Source organism: Symsagittifera roscoffensis, chromosome 4 (genome assembly GCF_963678635.1).
Source record: "Symsagittifera roscoffensis chromosome 4, txSymRosc1.1, whole genome shotgun sequence".
NCBI lineage: Eukaryota > Metazoa > Xenacoelomorpha > Acoela > Convolutidae > Symsagittifera > Symsagittifera roscoffensis.
In genome coordinates, this window is record NC_087065.1 from 33,860,153 (window position 1) to 33,873,480 (window position 13,328).

At 34.9% G+C, this 13,328-nt stretch overlaps 2 protein-coding genes across 8 annotated transcripts in view; one reads left to right on the forward strand and one right to left on the reverse strand.

Moving 5' to 3' along the window:
- The window catches only part of LOC134845257 (eukaryotic peptide chain release factor subunit 1-like), a 574,579-nt gene that overhangs the window by 259,527 nt on the left and 301,724 nt on the right, over positions 1-13,328 (forward strand). The window lies entirely within an intron of this gene.
- The window catches only part of LOC134845253 (uncharacterized), a 41,565-nt gene that overhangs the window by 18,409 nt on the left and 9,828 nt on the right, over positions 1-13,328 (reverse strand). For 5 of the 7 annotated variants that reach the window (XM_063862188.1, XM_063862187.1, XM_063862186.1 and 2 more), the window contains exon 3: positions 3,513-3,590. In XM_063862188.1, coding sequence (XP_063718258.1) covers positions 3,513-3,590 — 78 coding nt within the window. Of the gene's footprint in view, positions 1-3,512; positions 3,591-3,805; positions 5,041-13,328 lie in introns of those variants that run through there. The other 2 variants (XM_063862182.1, XM_063862181.1) reach the window with 1 other exon arrangement.

The window sequence follows — 13,328 nt, forward strand, 5'->3', positions numbered from 1 at the left end:
ATGTGGGCTGACAATTTCAAATATGCGCTCACAAATTGTCAAAAAAGCCAGCCATAACTTTATAATATTTGATTGCAAAAGCGATCGCATTTAAAATTGAACTTCGGATTTTGATGAACTTCGAGCATTCAACTTCAGTCGAATTTGATAATTTGAACTAGTGAAAAACAAAAAACTTTTGACGCATTCAAAATTTTCAAAATTATAAGTTACAGCAAATATATTTGTTTTGAAAAAGAATTGTCAAAAACACTGCAGAAAATGGAGCTATTGAAAATGGTTTTCACATTTGAACAAAAGAAATGAATGGTTGCTCTTCGCATGTTTCTCTAGTTTCTTAATAAGGTACGCACTGAATTTATTGGAGAATTACAAATCAATAAAAATAATAGAAATGAGCAACTTTGAAAAGTATCACCCGCTTTTGCGAAATATCACAAGCACTCTGTAATAAAGAATGAAGCTGGTCTTGGAATCTGATCAATTAAAGCTTTAAAAAAACAAAGTCAAAAAAATGGCGGCTATTGGCATAAACTAAGTTCTCTTTCCAAGTCACAATTATTTTTCAAAAATATCATACAAAAACTATCGACTGCGGAAAAACGACAAGCGTCTGAATGAATATCAAGCGCTATTTTCGCTATTATATCAATATGCTTATTCAAATAATTTAGATGAAAAATTGCGCCCAATTTTACGAAACCAGAAACACCTTCAAAATCTTTCATCATTCAGAAATGAGGCAACTTGTCATTGTATCTGGAGGGTACTGTACTGGCAAAATTCATTGAACGCATCATTAGTCGCCCTCAACTTCTACGGCCCGCCAGGAGTCAAGGTTCAAACGTTTTTGATTTCCGGCCTTGATGACATTTGGTTTAATTGGTTTTGCAGTGTGCATGCTTATTAACGCTGTTGATGATGCCTGCCAGATGATAATTACCAATCAAAAGCTCAGCAACGTCAGAAAATATAGGAGAAATGAAAAATGCAATGGTAAAAACTTTAGAAAAAAAACGTACCCTAAAGACTAGTTTTTAGGCACATGACATCAATCCAAATGTCTTAAAACCCACATCTCGTATTTGTCTAGAGAACAAAAGGTAGAGCTGGTGAAAAAATTTTACTTAATTTGAAATCCGACAACCAGTAAAAACAGGTTTAATGGCTGAAACACTAATCAGTTTCAGGAACTAACTTAAGCTGATTTTTGAATAAAGAAAAAGAGGGGTAATATTGAATTTTTCAAATAATTTTTTTTCAATTAACTACGTTTTTCAATTAATTCCTTCAATTGATTTTACTTTTTGCCCTATCAATCGCATATCCCTTCAACAAAAACAAATTTATCAAAAAATGGGTTGCTGCAAGCTAAAGTACGAGCTAGTAGCGCAAATCATTCTGAATACAGAAATTGAAGCTTTCTTTCAAAATGATTGTCTACTTTTTTTCAGAAATTTTTGCATCTCTGCGTTGTTGCTAAAGGTAACTGTCAGTATGCAACTGCCAACAGAAATGTTACTAATGAAAAAAATAGATTGAAGGAATCCAAATTGAAGGAAAATAAATGACGGTTGTTTCCAGCATTTTTTGTATTGAAAGCTGAGTAGAAACTTTCTATATTTATCATCAATTAAAAAAAGAATAATCGAAAATGTTTCTTGTTCTGACCAGGGGCGGATCTAGGATTTTCTCGAGGGGGGGGGGGGGGCGGATTTTCAAACTTTTTTTTTTTAGGTCGGTCGACCAAATTGATTTTTCGAGCTCTCCCAAAGCATTGTTTTGACCCTATTTTGCCAAAATTTTCTGCGCCGCAGGCAAATTTTTGAAAAACACTTGAAAAAATTTAACAAAAAAATCGCGGTTTTTTGGCGCGCGCTCCCCCTCAGAAAATAGTTAATATTGGCGCCAAAGGCGCCCTTAGAAAAATTTTAGGGTCGGTAGGCCAAAAATGGATTCCTTAAAAAGTATCAAAGGGGGGACCCTTTGGGTCGGCAGGGGGTCGAATCCCTGAGGGGAAGGGGGCGTCCCCCCCGCCCCCCCTAAATCTGCCCCTCCGCCCCCCCCCTAAATCCGCCCCTGGTTCTGACCATTAAAAAGGCGAAAAACTTTGTATTCGGGTGTGTTTTAATTTTTGTTCCGACGATTTGAAAAAAAAGGAGGAGCTTCGTATTCGGGTGTATTGTAGTTTTTTTTTGTTTTCCAAGCAAAATCAGGTACCACAAAAAAACATCGGAATGGGTCGAATAATATATCATATTAAAGCAATTCGAACAACAGTCGTGATTCGAACGACATTTGAAATTTGCAAAAACAACTCTCCCAATGTAAAGAAAAAATTCTTCGTCTATTTTCAAGCGAGTTAACCAATCGAGTAACGTTTGTTATATAAAAATTACCAAATTAGTCTTAAAATTTCTTAATTTTACTCAAATAATTCAGTTTTGGAAGCCTACATTTAGCGTTTTTCTGGCAAAAAAAAAACAAACGCTCGAAGATATTTGAAACTTTTAGAGCAAAAAACTGAAAAAAAAAACATTTTAAAAACTTGAAAACATTTTTCATCTTTCTTGTTTAGTTTTTTTTGAAAAAATTGTAATAGTTCATGCTTAATTGACAAAATTTGCACGCGTATAAATAGTTATATCATCACACGACGTACAAGAAAAGACAACAACTTGAAAAAAATTGTGAGAATGAGGTCGGAGCATTCTGTGCTACTTGCATAGCAACCGGTTATCTTGTTTATTTTGTAAGGTGACAACCAACTCAAACTTTTTTGTGACAGTTGCGAGAACTTGACTTTATTGCGGATTGAATTAAATCATTCTTTCAAAACAGACAACTAGTAGAAGCAGACTCAATAACAAAAACACTATCCTTTTCAGACTCTAAGTTTAGTCGACTGCTTGAACAATTAAACAAGAGTAACATTAAAGAAAATTTCGTGAGTTCAGGTGTTTGGTTAGATCCAAGTTTTTTGTCAGCTTTGAAAAAATAGCTTTGAGTTGATTTTGACAATTATTCTTGCAAATATGTTTGAGCAAATATATTTTCAGACTACAACTACAAATAGCTTAAAACAAAATTACCAAGAGGCTGCGCTACTATAAAGTAATTTTCTGACAACAATATATGATGCTCTATTTCAAAGTAATTTTTCTAGTTGTTTTCAAACGTTTTTCTATAAAAATGCGGAAAAAGGTAATAACTTTTTTTTGCTCTTGAATAAGTAAAAAAAAGTACGCAAAAACATAAAATTTTGCCTTATATTGCTCTAAAAAACAGAAACATTTTTTCGAAATGAACCATAACTTAGAATTTGTAAGGAAAAATTCTGCCAAATTCGGTCATGCTCGGATAATATCCCGTAAAGTCGAACTTTAAAAATTCACTGACGACAAAATTTACTACAATGATAATGATAAATGCAGATACTTATCGTGGCACTAGAGCTAGAAGTAATATAATTAATTAGACTTGTACCGATAAATTGAAGAAGGATTACTGACCTTGTATGCCCTGAAAAGAAGGTAGAGTTCTCTGGCCTTGGCATCCATCGGCAACCCACTTACAAAGAGAGTCCTCACCTGAAACAGAGAAAAAATTATTAGAAATCACTTAACAAAAAACAGGAACATAAATACATTTTCAGACGGTATAATTGATTAGAGATTTAATTGAGATTCTAGATTATCTAAAATGGACACATGGATTCAGAGTGGTCGCAAACTAGAACTATTTTTATCAAACTTATGCGTTAGCTGCAAAATTTGAGGCTTAAATGTGAGATTTTCGTTATTACTTGAGCATCGGCAAGTTCTTTTTCAGCGGCGGTTTTCGGCTGACTGGGACTATCTTCTAAATGACACTCTACGCTATCATCGGCAGATCCCCCTCCAATATCATTCAGAGAGAGTCCCGTCCCAGATCCAAGGGGGTTGGCTATTGCCGGAGCTCCCAAATAGTAGCTCTCCAAGCTTGAAAAACCATTCGAGTTCGCCAAGCCTCCGGGTGAACCTTGAAGCGACATAATTGGTTGGAATGCAAGATTGCTGGGCAACATTTTTGGTTGTTGTAGTAACGGAAAAACCTGCTTAGTTTGATTATTTTGGTGAGTAAATTTGGATAACTTTTGATGCACAAATGTGGAATTGTCGAAGAAAGGACGCTTTTTGGACAGACTGAAAACGAGGCTTCTCGGGTTCTCCAGAGAGCTCACGGTTCGCGACTGGTTGTTTTCGTTTTGCCGGTTTCTATCTTCAGTAAACCTGGTGTTATTGTTGGCTTCTTCAGAATATGAGCTAGATTTTGGATTGCAGCTGAAGATGTCTTTAGACGTGGAGTTTTGAGCAACCACCGATGATTCCGATTCGATTTTTGAAGAAACTTGATAGCTGGGTTGCTTCGAATGTTCAGTTTCCAATGCCGGTAAAAGGCCTAACTTCATAATAGGAGCAGTGGAAAAATAACATATAATGTATCCACATGAATGTTGTCTGTTGTCAATATAGGCAACTATTTTCTAAATTATGTTGTTATTGTAAAATTAAAGATTCTTTGCAAGAAACCTACAATCGAAACTTCGCGCTTTAAAACTTCGCAAGGGTGGATAAAAAAACGAATCGACCCTAGAAGAAATCAGAAAACAAAACTGACTCAAAGGTCTGAGCAGACGATGATGGTATGAAAACTTAGTTGGTCCTTATTTAAAAGTATCAAGAGTGGCTTAAAAATATCATTTATAAAATCGGACGGATGTTCTATCAATTGATCGACTGAATTGCTTCTGAAGATTTGCTTCTCTCTCAGTGAGTCGAGAGGATGTCAGACTGCTCTTGCGGAATGGACGCTGTTGACTTTGCGGATGGTGTGATTGCAGTTATAATAGGTATAACAAGTAGTTAACGACTTGCAATCTTAAGTTTGGAGTAGAATATAAGAATTATCAACAATACAGGGGGACTTTGTTGAAAGAGAGGGACTTTGAGTCGAACTTGTGTAGAACGAAGACTGAAAACTATTGATGAATGTGTGTTACTGCAGATTAAGAGTCTCTTGTTTAGTTAGATTGAGTGTCAAGCTGCGCGGAGCAAAGAGTGCAGAGCTTGTCACAGCTGTCAATCTCAGTCCTCACACAGTGTGATGAGCCCCCCACTCACACCATGCACTACTCATAGAGTATCACTCACTTTTCGCAAATGGGGGGAGATACTTCAATTAGTATAGACTCCAGCATAAAAGATGATGCATGGGGTTACATGTATGATGTGCGTAGACGCGGATGTGATTAGCACCGGGGATCCCTGAAGTTTAAACAACTACTCGATTGATGTGTTATTATTTCTCAAACACTTGTACCGAAGATTTGTTTAAAGTTTAGACATAGGCAATAACATGAAGTTTATTTTCATTTAAACTCAGTTTGCAATAACATGAAGCTAATTTTCATTTAAACTCCATTTAGTTTTCAAATAAAACAGACTCTAATGATGCCATGAGTCGGCAATCCTGTAACGAGGCTTCAAAATACGAACTTTATATCTGCAATTTTGCTGTTAAGCTTTTAGACATTATGGACAAATACTGAAGGAATTCAGCCGTTTGTTGTGCAAGTAGCATAAAATTTCGACCACAAATATAAAAAGCGATAACCAGTTACTGTACATAATAACCGACCATAGTCTTTACAAAAGTACAAACAGAAGAAGTTTTTTTGTCACATTAGTATAGTTTTTTCTGCGTGGTGTGATAAAAAGATCTGGCATAAAAATAGAATTTTGCTTTTTCGTGAGTCATCGCAAATTAAACAAACTGGACAACAGTTTTTCAGAAAATTTAAAAAAAAAAAACATTTCAAATGTTTTTTTTTAATTTTAAATTTTATTAATATTTTTAATGTCATTTAATCACGACTAAATGGGCGTCAATTTAGTATATCACTTGACTCATTCCGATGATTATTTGTGGCAGCTGATTTTGCGTGGAAAATAAAAAGAAAACTAAAATACATCTGAATGGTATTTAAATGGTACGAAAAAAAAACAAGTTGCATCGTTTTGTGCTTGAGGTGTGATAAGAAGATAAGCAAAGCCTAAAACCTCAATATTTATAGTTAATAAGGAATATTTGACATAACTTTTCCTCATAAAATAATTACAAAAATCAAGAAGAAAAATCATTTAAGCAAATTTTTTCCCCAAGAAGGCGCTAAAAGTAATTACTAAAATAAATTTTAAAAAAAGTTTTCTGCCTAACTAGGATTATACGCTTACTAGTAACAGCCTGCTCGCTCGCTTTATTCGCTTGAAGTAAGACGATAATCAAAAAAATTTAGAAGCCAAAACCAATTTTTTGAAAAATTTAAAATCGTTCGAATCACGTTTTATAAGGCTTGATTATGATTTATCACTCAATTCTTTCGATAAATTTTTGTGGTACCTGATTTTACGTGGAAAAAATTTGAAAAAACGTTGCAAAACTAAAACCAACCCGAAGACAAGTTCCTATCCAATTTCAGTGGTCGGAATGATAAAAGAAAAAATTTGCCTTTATATCTGATTGAATACTCTGCTGAAGCTTTTGAATGATCATTACAAAACTATCTTCTGAGGAGAAAGAAACCAAAACATAAAATTGTTTGAAATAAGCTTGAATTTTCAACCATCAGTTTGAACGATCAAATAGAGAAATTTTTGCATCCAGCCAATCTTTTCCATAAAAAATACACACAACTAAAAAAAATTAGAGAGGCGTTTTCAGTTTTTTCAGAAACTATTGAGGTCAAAACTCTTGGGCTACTTTCACAGCAGCCGTTTATACTCAGGTTTGCTACCAGAACTATTTGCGTCAGTTTTTCAAAAAGAATGCAAAACAATGAGTTTGCTTTATTTTATTGATAGAATGCATTTGAACCGGACTTCCACTCTGTGTATATATAATGCTGGAAATAAAAGCCAAATTACTTATTTTTACAGTTAGCACTTTCATCTTTATGTTTTTGATTACAAAGAATTTTGATTTTTTTCCTAATGAGCGGTAGTTGAGTGGCTATGCATATCTAAATCCAAAGACCAGTGGTTTGATGCGCACCAAGACTTATATTACAACGATAGAACAAAAAAAGCGCACAAATTACAATGACTTCTAAATTGCGCAAGAATTCGTAATAATTTTTTATGGTGATCAACAAAAAAATTGTGAAGGTAAAATTTTCTTAGTTTTTAATGAAACCATGAAAGTTACCACTCAGTCGCGTAATGTTTGCGCTAATATGTTTTGAAAATAAAACATTTACCTAAAAATCAGGCAAAGATGAAAAGTAACAAGACTGTTCGAGTCGAAAGAAAGCCTTTAGTGTTCTGATTGCCCTTAAAGTCTAAAGAATAAGTCATCATTTACTAAATTTAAGAATTGATGAAAAAATTTAGAAAAAAAAATAGTTTTTTTTTCAGATTATTTGTTTTGAAAACATTCCTCTCACACGTTATAAAAAGTACAAAATGGAGTCATTAGCGTCTAGCAAGGTTATAACAGTTCCAACGTGCTTGCTTCAATTTAATTTGGCAAAATTTCTGAACCGGATTAAATGACCGCACGCGTTTATAGAATGAATTATATATCGCGCATTTATTGTCCTAATTTAGCCAAATTGGCAATGTTCAAAACGCAAAAGTTTTAGGAAAATTGAGCAAAGGTGAATTATATTTTTTAAAATTTGAGCTCAAAGCGACAATTATGTTTAAATGGTATAAAAACTGCATCCAAAACTGGCTAATGCAAAACTCGAAAGTAGAAAAAAAACCACGCCGAGGACAAAAAGTGCAATTTATTTTCGAAAGTCGCAGTAAAAAGTAACCAGACTGCTTGCATCAGGTTGGAGGCCAGAATCTTCCAGTTGCAGTTTAAGGTAGCTCAAGTATTCTTTTGTTTATTTTCATGCTTTGGAAATTTGAAAAATCACTCATCCCACCCTTTTCCTCACACACAGAATGCCAACTACAAAATGATATGGTTTTTTATCTAGCAACATGTTATTCCAACCAATGTGCTAGCCTGCAAATCAATTACGAATTGTTGGAAATGACGGTGACCTTGAATAATTTAATCGGTCAAAAACTATAGCAATTTAGGTTAATTAGTTTTTTTTTACATAGCTGTTACGTGTGCAAATCACTAAAAAACAAAACTCCGCCGTCAAAATGAGCAGTTTTAGGGTGAAAAACTTCGTTCAAATTCGTTGACCGAAAAGATATTGCCAACATTTTGGTATTATAATTAGTAGCAAAAAATTCGGACAGACAAAAATAATTAAAAAGAGCAATTGACCTATTTTGGAAAAATTTTGCACGCAAAATGTAATTTTTCAGTCCGATTTTGTGTCCCCAAGGTTGTCTGAAAGAAAAAATTGCACGCAAAAATCTGTCAAAATGGTACGATGCTCTTTTTAATTAATTCTGTCTGTCCGAACTTTTTGCAATTCTCTTTAACTATAAATTGTCTCAAATGCTATGCATTAGAAAAACTCAAAATAACAAGACTGCTCGTTAACCCATACCGACTGCCCATTAACTCATATTGAAAAGATTTTTGGGAAAACAAAATATTGAAAAACTATAAATTTTGGACAATATCAAAGATCAAGTGTGAAATTTGAGTCGTACGAAATTAATACCACCGACTAGCTAGCCTCGATTCAATTCGGAACGGTTTTGTTGTGCTGAATATTTCACCACGAATAATAATTCGCGTTACGCTTTCAGGAATATGGATATAATCTTCAAAGTTTGCAAAAATTAGTCCAGAGCATGGTCAAATTGACAATTTTCAAACTCTCAAAACTTTGCTAAAAACGATCGGGGGTAGAAATATCTTTTTAAGTTTGATTTCAAGGAGTCAATATCTTCAATGGGGCATAAAAGTTTTTTGTTAAAAACTATTATTTCGATAGCCGAAAATTGTCTAAATAATAAAACCACACCAAGCATAAACATTCCGTTTTCTTCGAAAGTCGGAATAACTATAGCACGCATTTAGTATCACAAATTGACCAAACTGGCAACTTTTAAACCAGAAAATCTTTTTTTTAAAAATGAAGTTTGTAAGGATAAAAAAACACCCGAAAATAATGTTCCGTCATTTCCTTCAAAAATCGGGAAAAAAATTGGTTTGAGCATTACGCTTTTTCAAATATCCATAAGTATTTTTCAAAGAAATAAGAACCGGAGTTAACTTTACAAAGATTTCGACATGAAATCAACAAATTCTAGATATTCGATAAGGGAAGCTACTTCAGTGTTTGTTACCGGAGAGCATACTTCATCCAACTTACTTCAATTATGGCTGAGTTGTTTATTCGAGCCCGTCGACTGAGATTAAAGCCTCATTTCATTAAAACCATCTGCGTGGAACGCCCTCTTAAAAGATCCAACTTCTAAAACCATCTACATTTTCCAGATAGTAGCTTAATAGAAGATGTAGTTGCTTTTAAACCACTCTCTGTTAATGAGAAAAACACCTCTTGAGCTAATGTATGTACAAAAACAAGAGAAATCAATAAATTATCTCAATAATCCTTTTGTTTTTGAATTATTCCATTTAAAAGTGCTTAAGAGGAGGAGGCTAACTCAATAAAAACAAGAGCGTCTAAGATGGTAGCTGGAGTAGCAAAATACAACCCTAATTAACTGAGGTATGAAGTGCATCCCAGATGCACATGCTGTGCATTAGCTAAAAATATCTTACATTTAAGTACCGCTATTACCTGAAGGAATGGATATGCGTAAGAAGAACATCAGATTTAGCAAGAGAAGAAAAGTGGTTTAAGAGTGGTGTACTTAGTGAATTATGGATTTTTAGTGAAATTAGGGGGGATTAGGCGTGGTGTGTTTATTGATCGATTATCTCAATCTGCGAGCAGTACTTAATGTAATGTGGCTGCTTAGAGCTTAGCAGAGGCTGTGGCGAATTACAATCAGTACAAGTGTACCGCCTTTGTCTCCAAAAAAGGTTACAGCAAGGGGATTGAACATCGCGTATGAATTCAAAAATTTGTTTTGAAAGAGAACTATTTTTTCCGTGAGCGTAGTTTTTCATACGAATTTTTTTTTCAATTTTTTTTAGATCCCAGTAAATTATGCCAGAAGTTTTTCTAAGTTGTTACCTTAAAGTACAAAAACTAAAGACTTTTTTCAAAGAAGGGTAGATTCTGACCTCATGTTTGCGTACCGTTCAAAAAAGCTTGGCAGTACCATGCATTCATGATTTTAGAGTTTGAATTTTTGTTTCGAATTTCGAAGAAAGTGACGGAGTATTTGTGCTTGGTGTATCGGAGTGATTTGTTCTTCTGACTTTTTGATAAAGCTATGGGTTAGAGAAGTTGCCAAAAAAACTTCTTGGCTAAGTTATGTCCGATTTGATAACTTTTCAAGATGGTGAAAATGCAAGCGCGATTTATTTAACCGCGGCGAAGTATTCCGTCCCAAAAGGGTTCCAAGTTAATTTTAGGCAATCTAATTGGTCATATTGGTTCCCGATACGGATCAAATCACGACAATGGTTTTTGATATTGACTGCGGCACCACCAAAAACAAAGTTCAAAATTTCGTTCGTCATGAACTATCCGGTATCAGTAAAAGAGCAGTCAGTACAATCAGGGTTTAACCATTATTAATTTAACACGAATGATTAGTGGCAAAATAAAACGTCTAAAAATTCATTCCAACTAAATTGAGGCAAGCTATTTGGTCTTATTTTTCATTAGGTTGCTTTTTTCATTACGAAAATGCTTTTTTTTTCATTACGAGGTCAAACTGTACTTTGTGCCAAAGACAATTCAGTCAAAAGTATGCAGACAATTCAGCCGTAGACAATTCAGCTTATAATAGTGACTGTTGCAGTCGCGCCAACGTGTTGCGAGCTAGTCAAAAGAGGGTAGGACTCTATACTGAACTAAGAGCCGGTTATCGGCGCAAAGTGGTGAAGCGCGCGTAGCTCGCCCACCGACGACCTTAAACCAAGAAACAACTCCAATTCCGAATTTTTTCTTTCGAATCTAGCATTTTGAAAAACTGTCTGAATTTTCTGATTTGTCTGTATACTTTCGACTGAATTGTCTAAATTTTGTATTGGCTGAATTGTCCTTGGCCAAATGTCTGAGCGCCGTTTAAAGACTTGTCTCTGGAATTCAGGAACGTACAGACAAAACATTGCGCGCCTATCCAGTGCGCAGTTTGACCTCGTAATGTTGAAAAGAATTTTTTTAAATTTTTTTTGCTTTATAGTCGTTGAGGGTAGCTGCAGTAGCGGATTCGAACCCCCACCGCCCAAAGGGTCCACCTTTGCTACTATTTAATGACTTCCATTTTCGGCCCTGTCCTTTAAAACTTTTCTAACGTCGCCGTCGGCGCCAACACAATAGTGTTTTAAAGGGGAGTGCGCGCCAAATACGCAATTTTTAGTCAAACTTTCCAAAAGAGCAATAAAACAGCAGTTATGGACTTCGAAAAATGATTTTATCGACCTAAAAAATGTTGCCGACTTTTTTAGGTCGACAAAATCAATTTTGAAGTCTCCCATCTCAATACAAGGCTGTATTTTGCCAAAATTTAGAATTTTGACAAAAATATTAAATCCGTCCCTGTGCAGTTGGAACACTCAGGGCGCCGCCCTGATACGAGAAATCTTGTTCAGATTTGGTACATGGCAGGCTAATTTGACATAAGTTATTCATGCATGGGTGCCAGTGGGGCAAAATTGCGCATGTTGAGATGTACACTATGATACAATATGTTGCATTGGAAGTGAGGCGGAAACATTCAATATAAGTTGACAACTTGCTCATTATTACACTTCCTACGATTCTGCATCTGACAGTACTGTTTTTTACATTGTGTACACTCAAATGTTACCTTTACTTATTAGCCTCAAATAGACGGACATGAGACTGGCAAAAAAGGGCGATATGCCAGCCGAAAAATATAGCTTATCCTTTGTTACCAAATCCAAAATGATCAACTGTTTTGCAAAACTTATTTTACAAAAAATAATATAACATCTAAAAATAAGTTTATTATTATAATAGGTTAATTACTAATAAGTCTAATACAAAAAATTTTAATTCAAAAATAAGCATGTCCTTGTAATGTTACGTAAGTTTATTTGCTTTCAGTTCGTATCCCTCATTCGTTTTCGGCCCTTTTATACTTCGACTGGGCTTCGAAAGCTAGAGAAAAGGGGTAAGGGGACCAATATTGACACGCTTCACAGCCTCCGCCTCATTGGCAGCCAAACCGGGTGGACGATGAAAGAAACCAGCCAAATGTAATACGCCTTCTAAGCGACCCTATGAAAAATATAATATACATTATCTGAGATATCGAAAAGACACACATACTTTTTCCCAATTATCAAATCTATTCATGACAAAAATTTTTCATTTAAATTTAATATGTCAGTCATAAGCACCTCTATTCAAGCTAAAAGAAGCAGGAACTAGAAGTGTTAGAGTTAAAGATGGAAAAATATTAAAAAGACGGGGTTCTGCATGAAAAAATATATATTTCTCCAGTTTTTGACTTCAAAATTTTTCCAGCTCACATGTTAGATTTGTTCGCCTGACTTGAATGCAAAAAAAAACAAGCACACATTTTTCGTTGTGTTTACAAAATGAGAGCATAATCTGATCATGTGGCACATGCTTTGTGGCACCACATCAGTTAGACTTAAATTGGAGGATGGCTCAAACACAGTGGCGTGCATATTAGATGGGGCAATAAAATGCACGCAGCGAGTAACTGGGAAGAGGTTGTTTTCCTTCAGAGAGAGTTGATCGGTTGACAGGGCAGGAACAAGTGGATTAGTGGGGCTGATTGTTGTCATTTAGGCAGCCACGAGCACAATTGTCCCTTTGACAGGCCCCCCATTCACACTTACTCTGCTCTCGCCTCATAAACTGCAGACTCTCTTTACTCCAAACGACACTCTACTGTCTCTCACAAGGCTCAGAAGACCAACAGAACAAGCATAAAATATGTATGACAAATGTATGAACAAACTGCGAGTTCATTGCGTATTAGTGAAAAAAGCGGGATAAAGGTTTTTCTTCCTATTGTAAGTTAATACGCACTTTTTAAGAAACTCGTTCAGAAAAACTTGAAATGGAAAAATCTGTTTGATTTGTGCACCGTAAAGTCATAAAAATTTCTGACACCAATAATTAGTGGACACAAAAAATTTATTGTTCTCCTAAAAAGGTAAAAATCTTCAACAGAATCGAAAAAAAAATGTATAAGAACATCTTGAGATGATTTTGAGACAAAATACAAGAG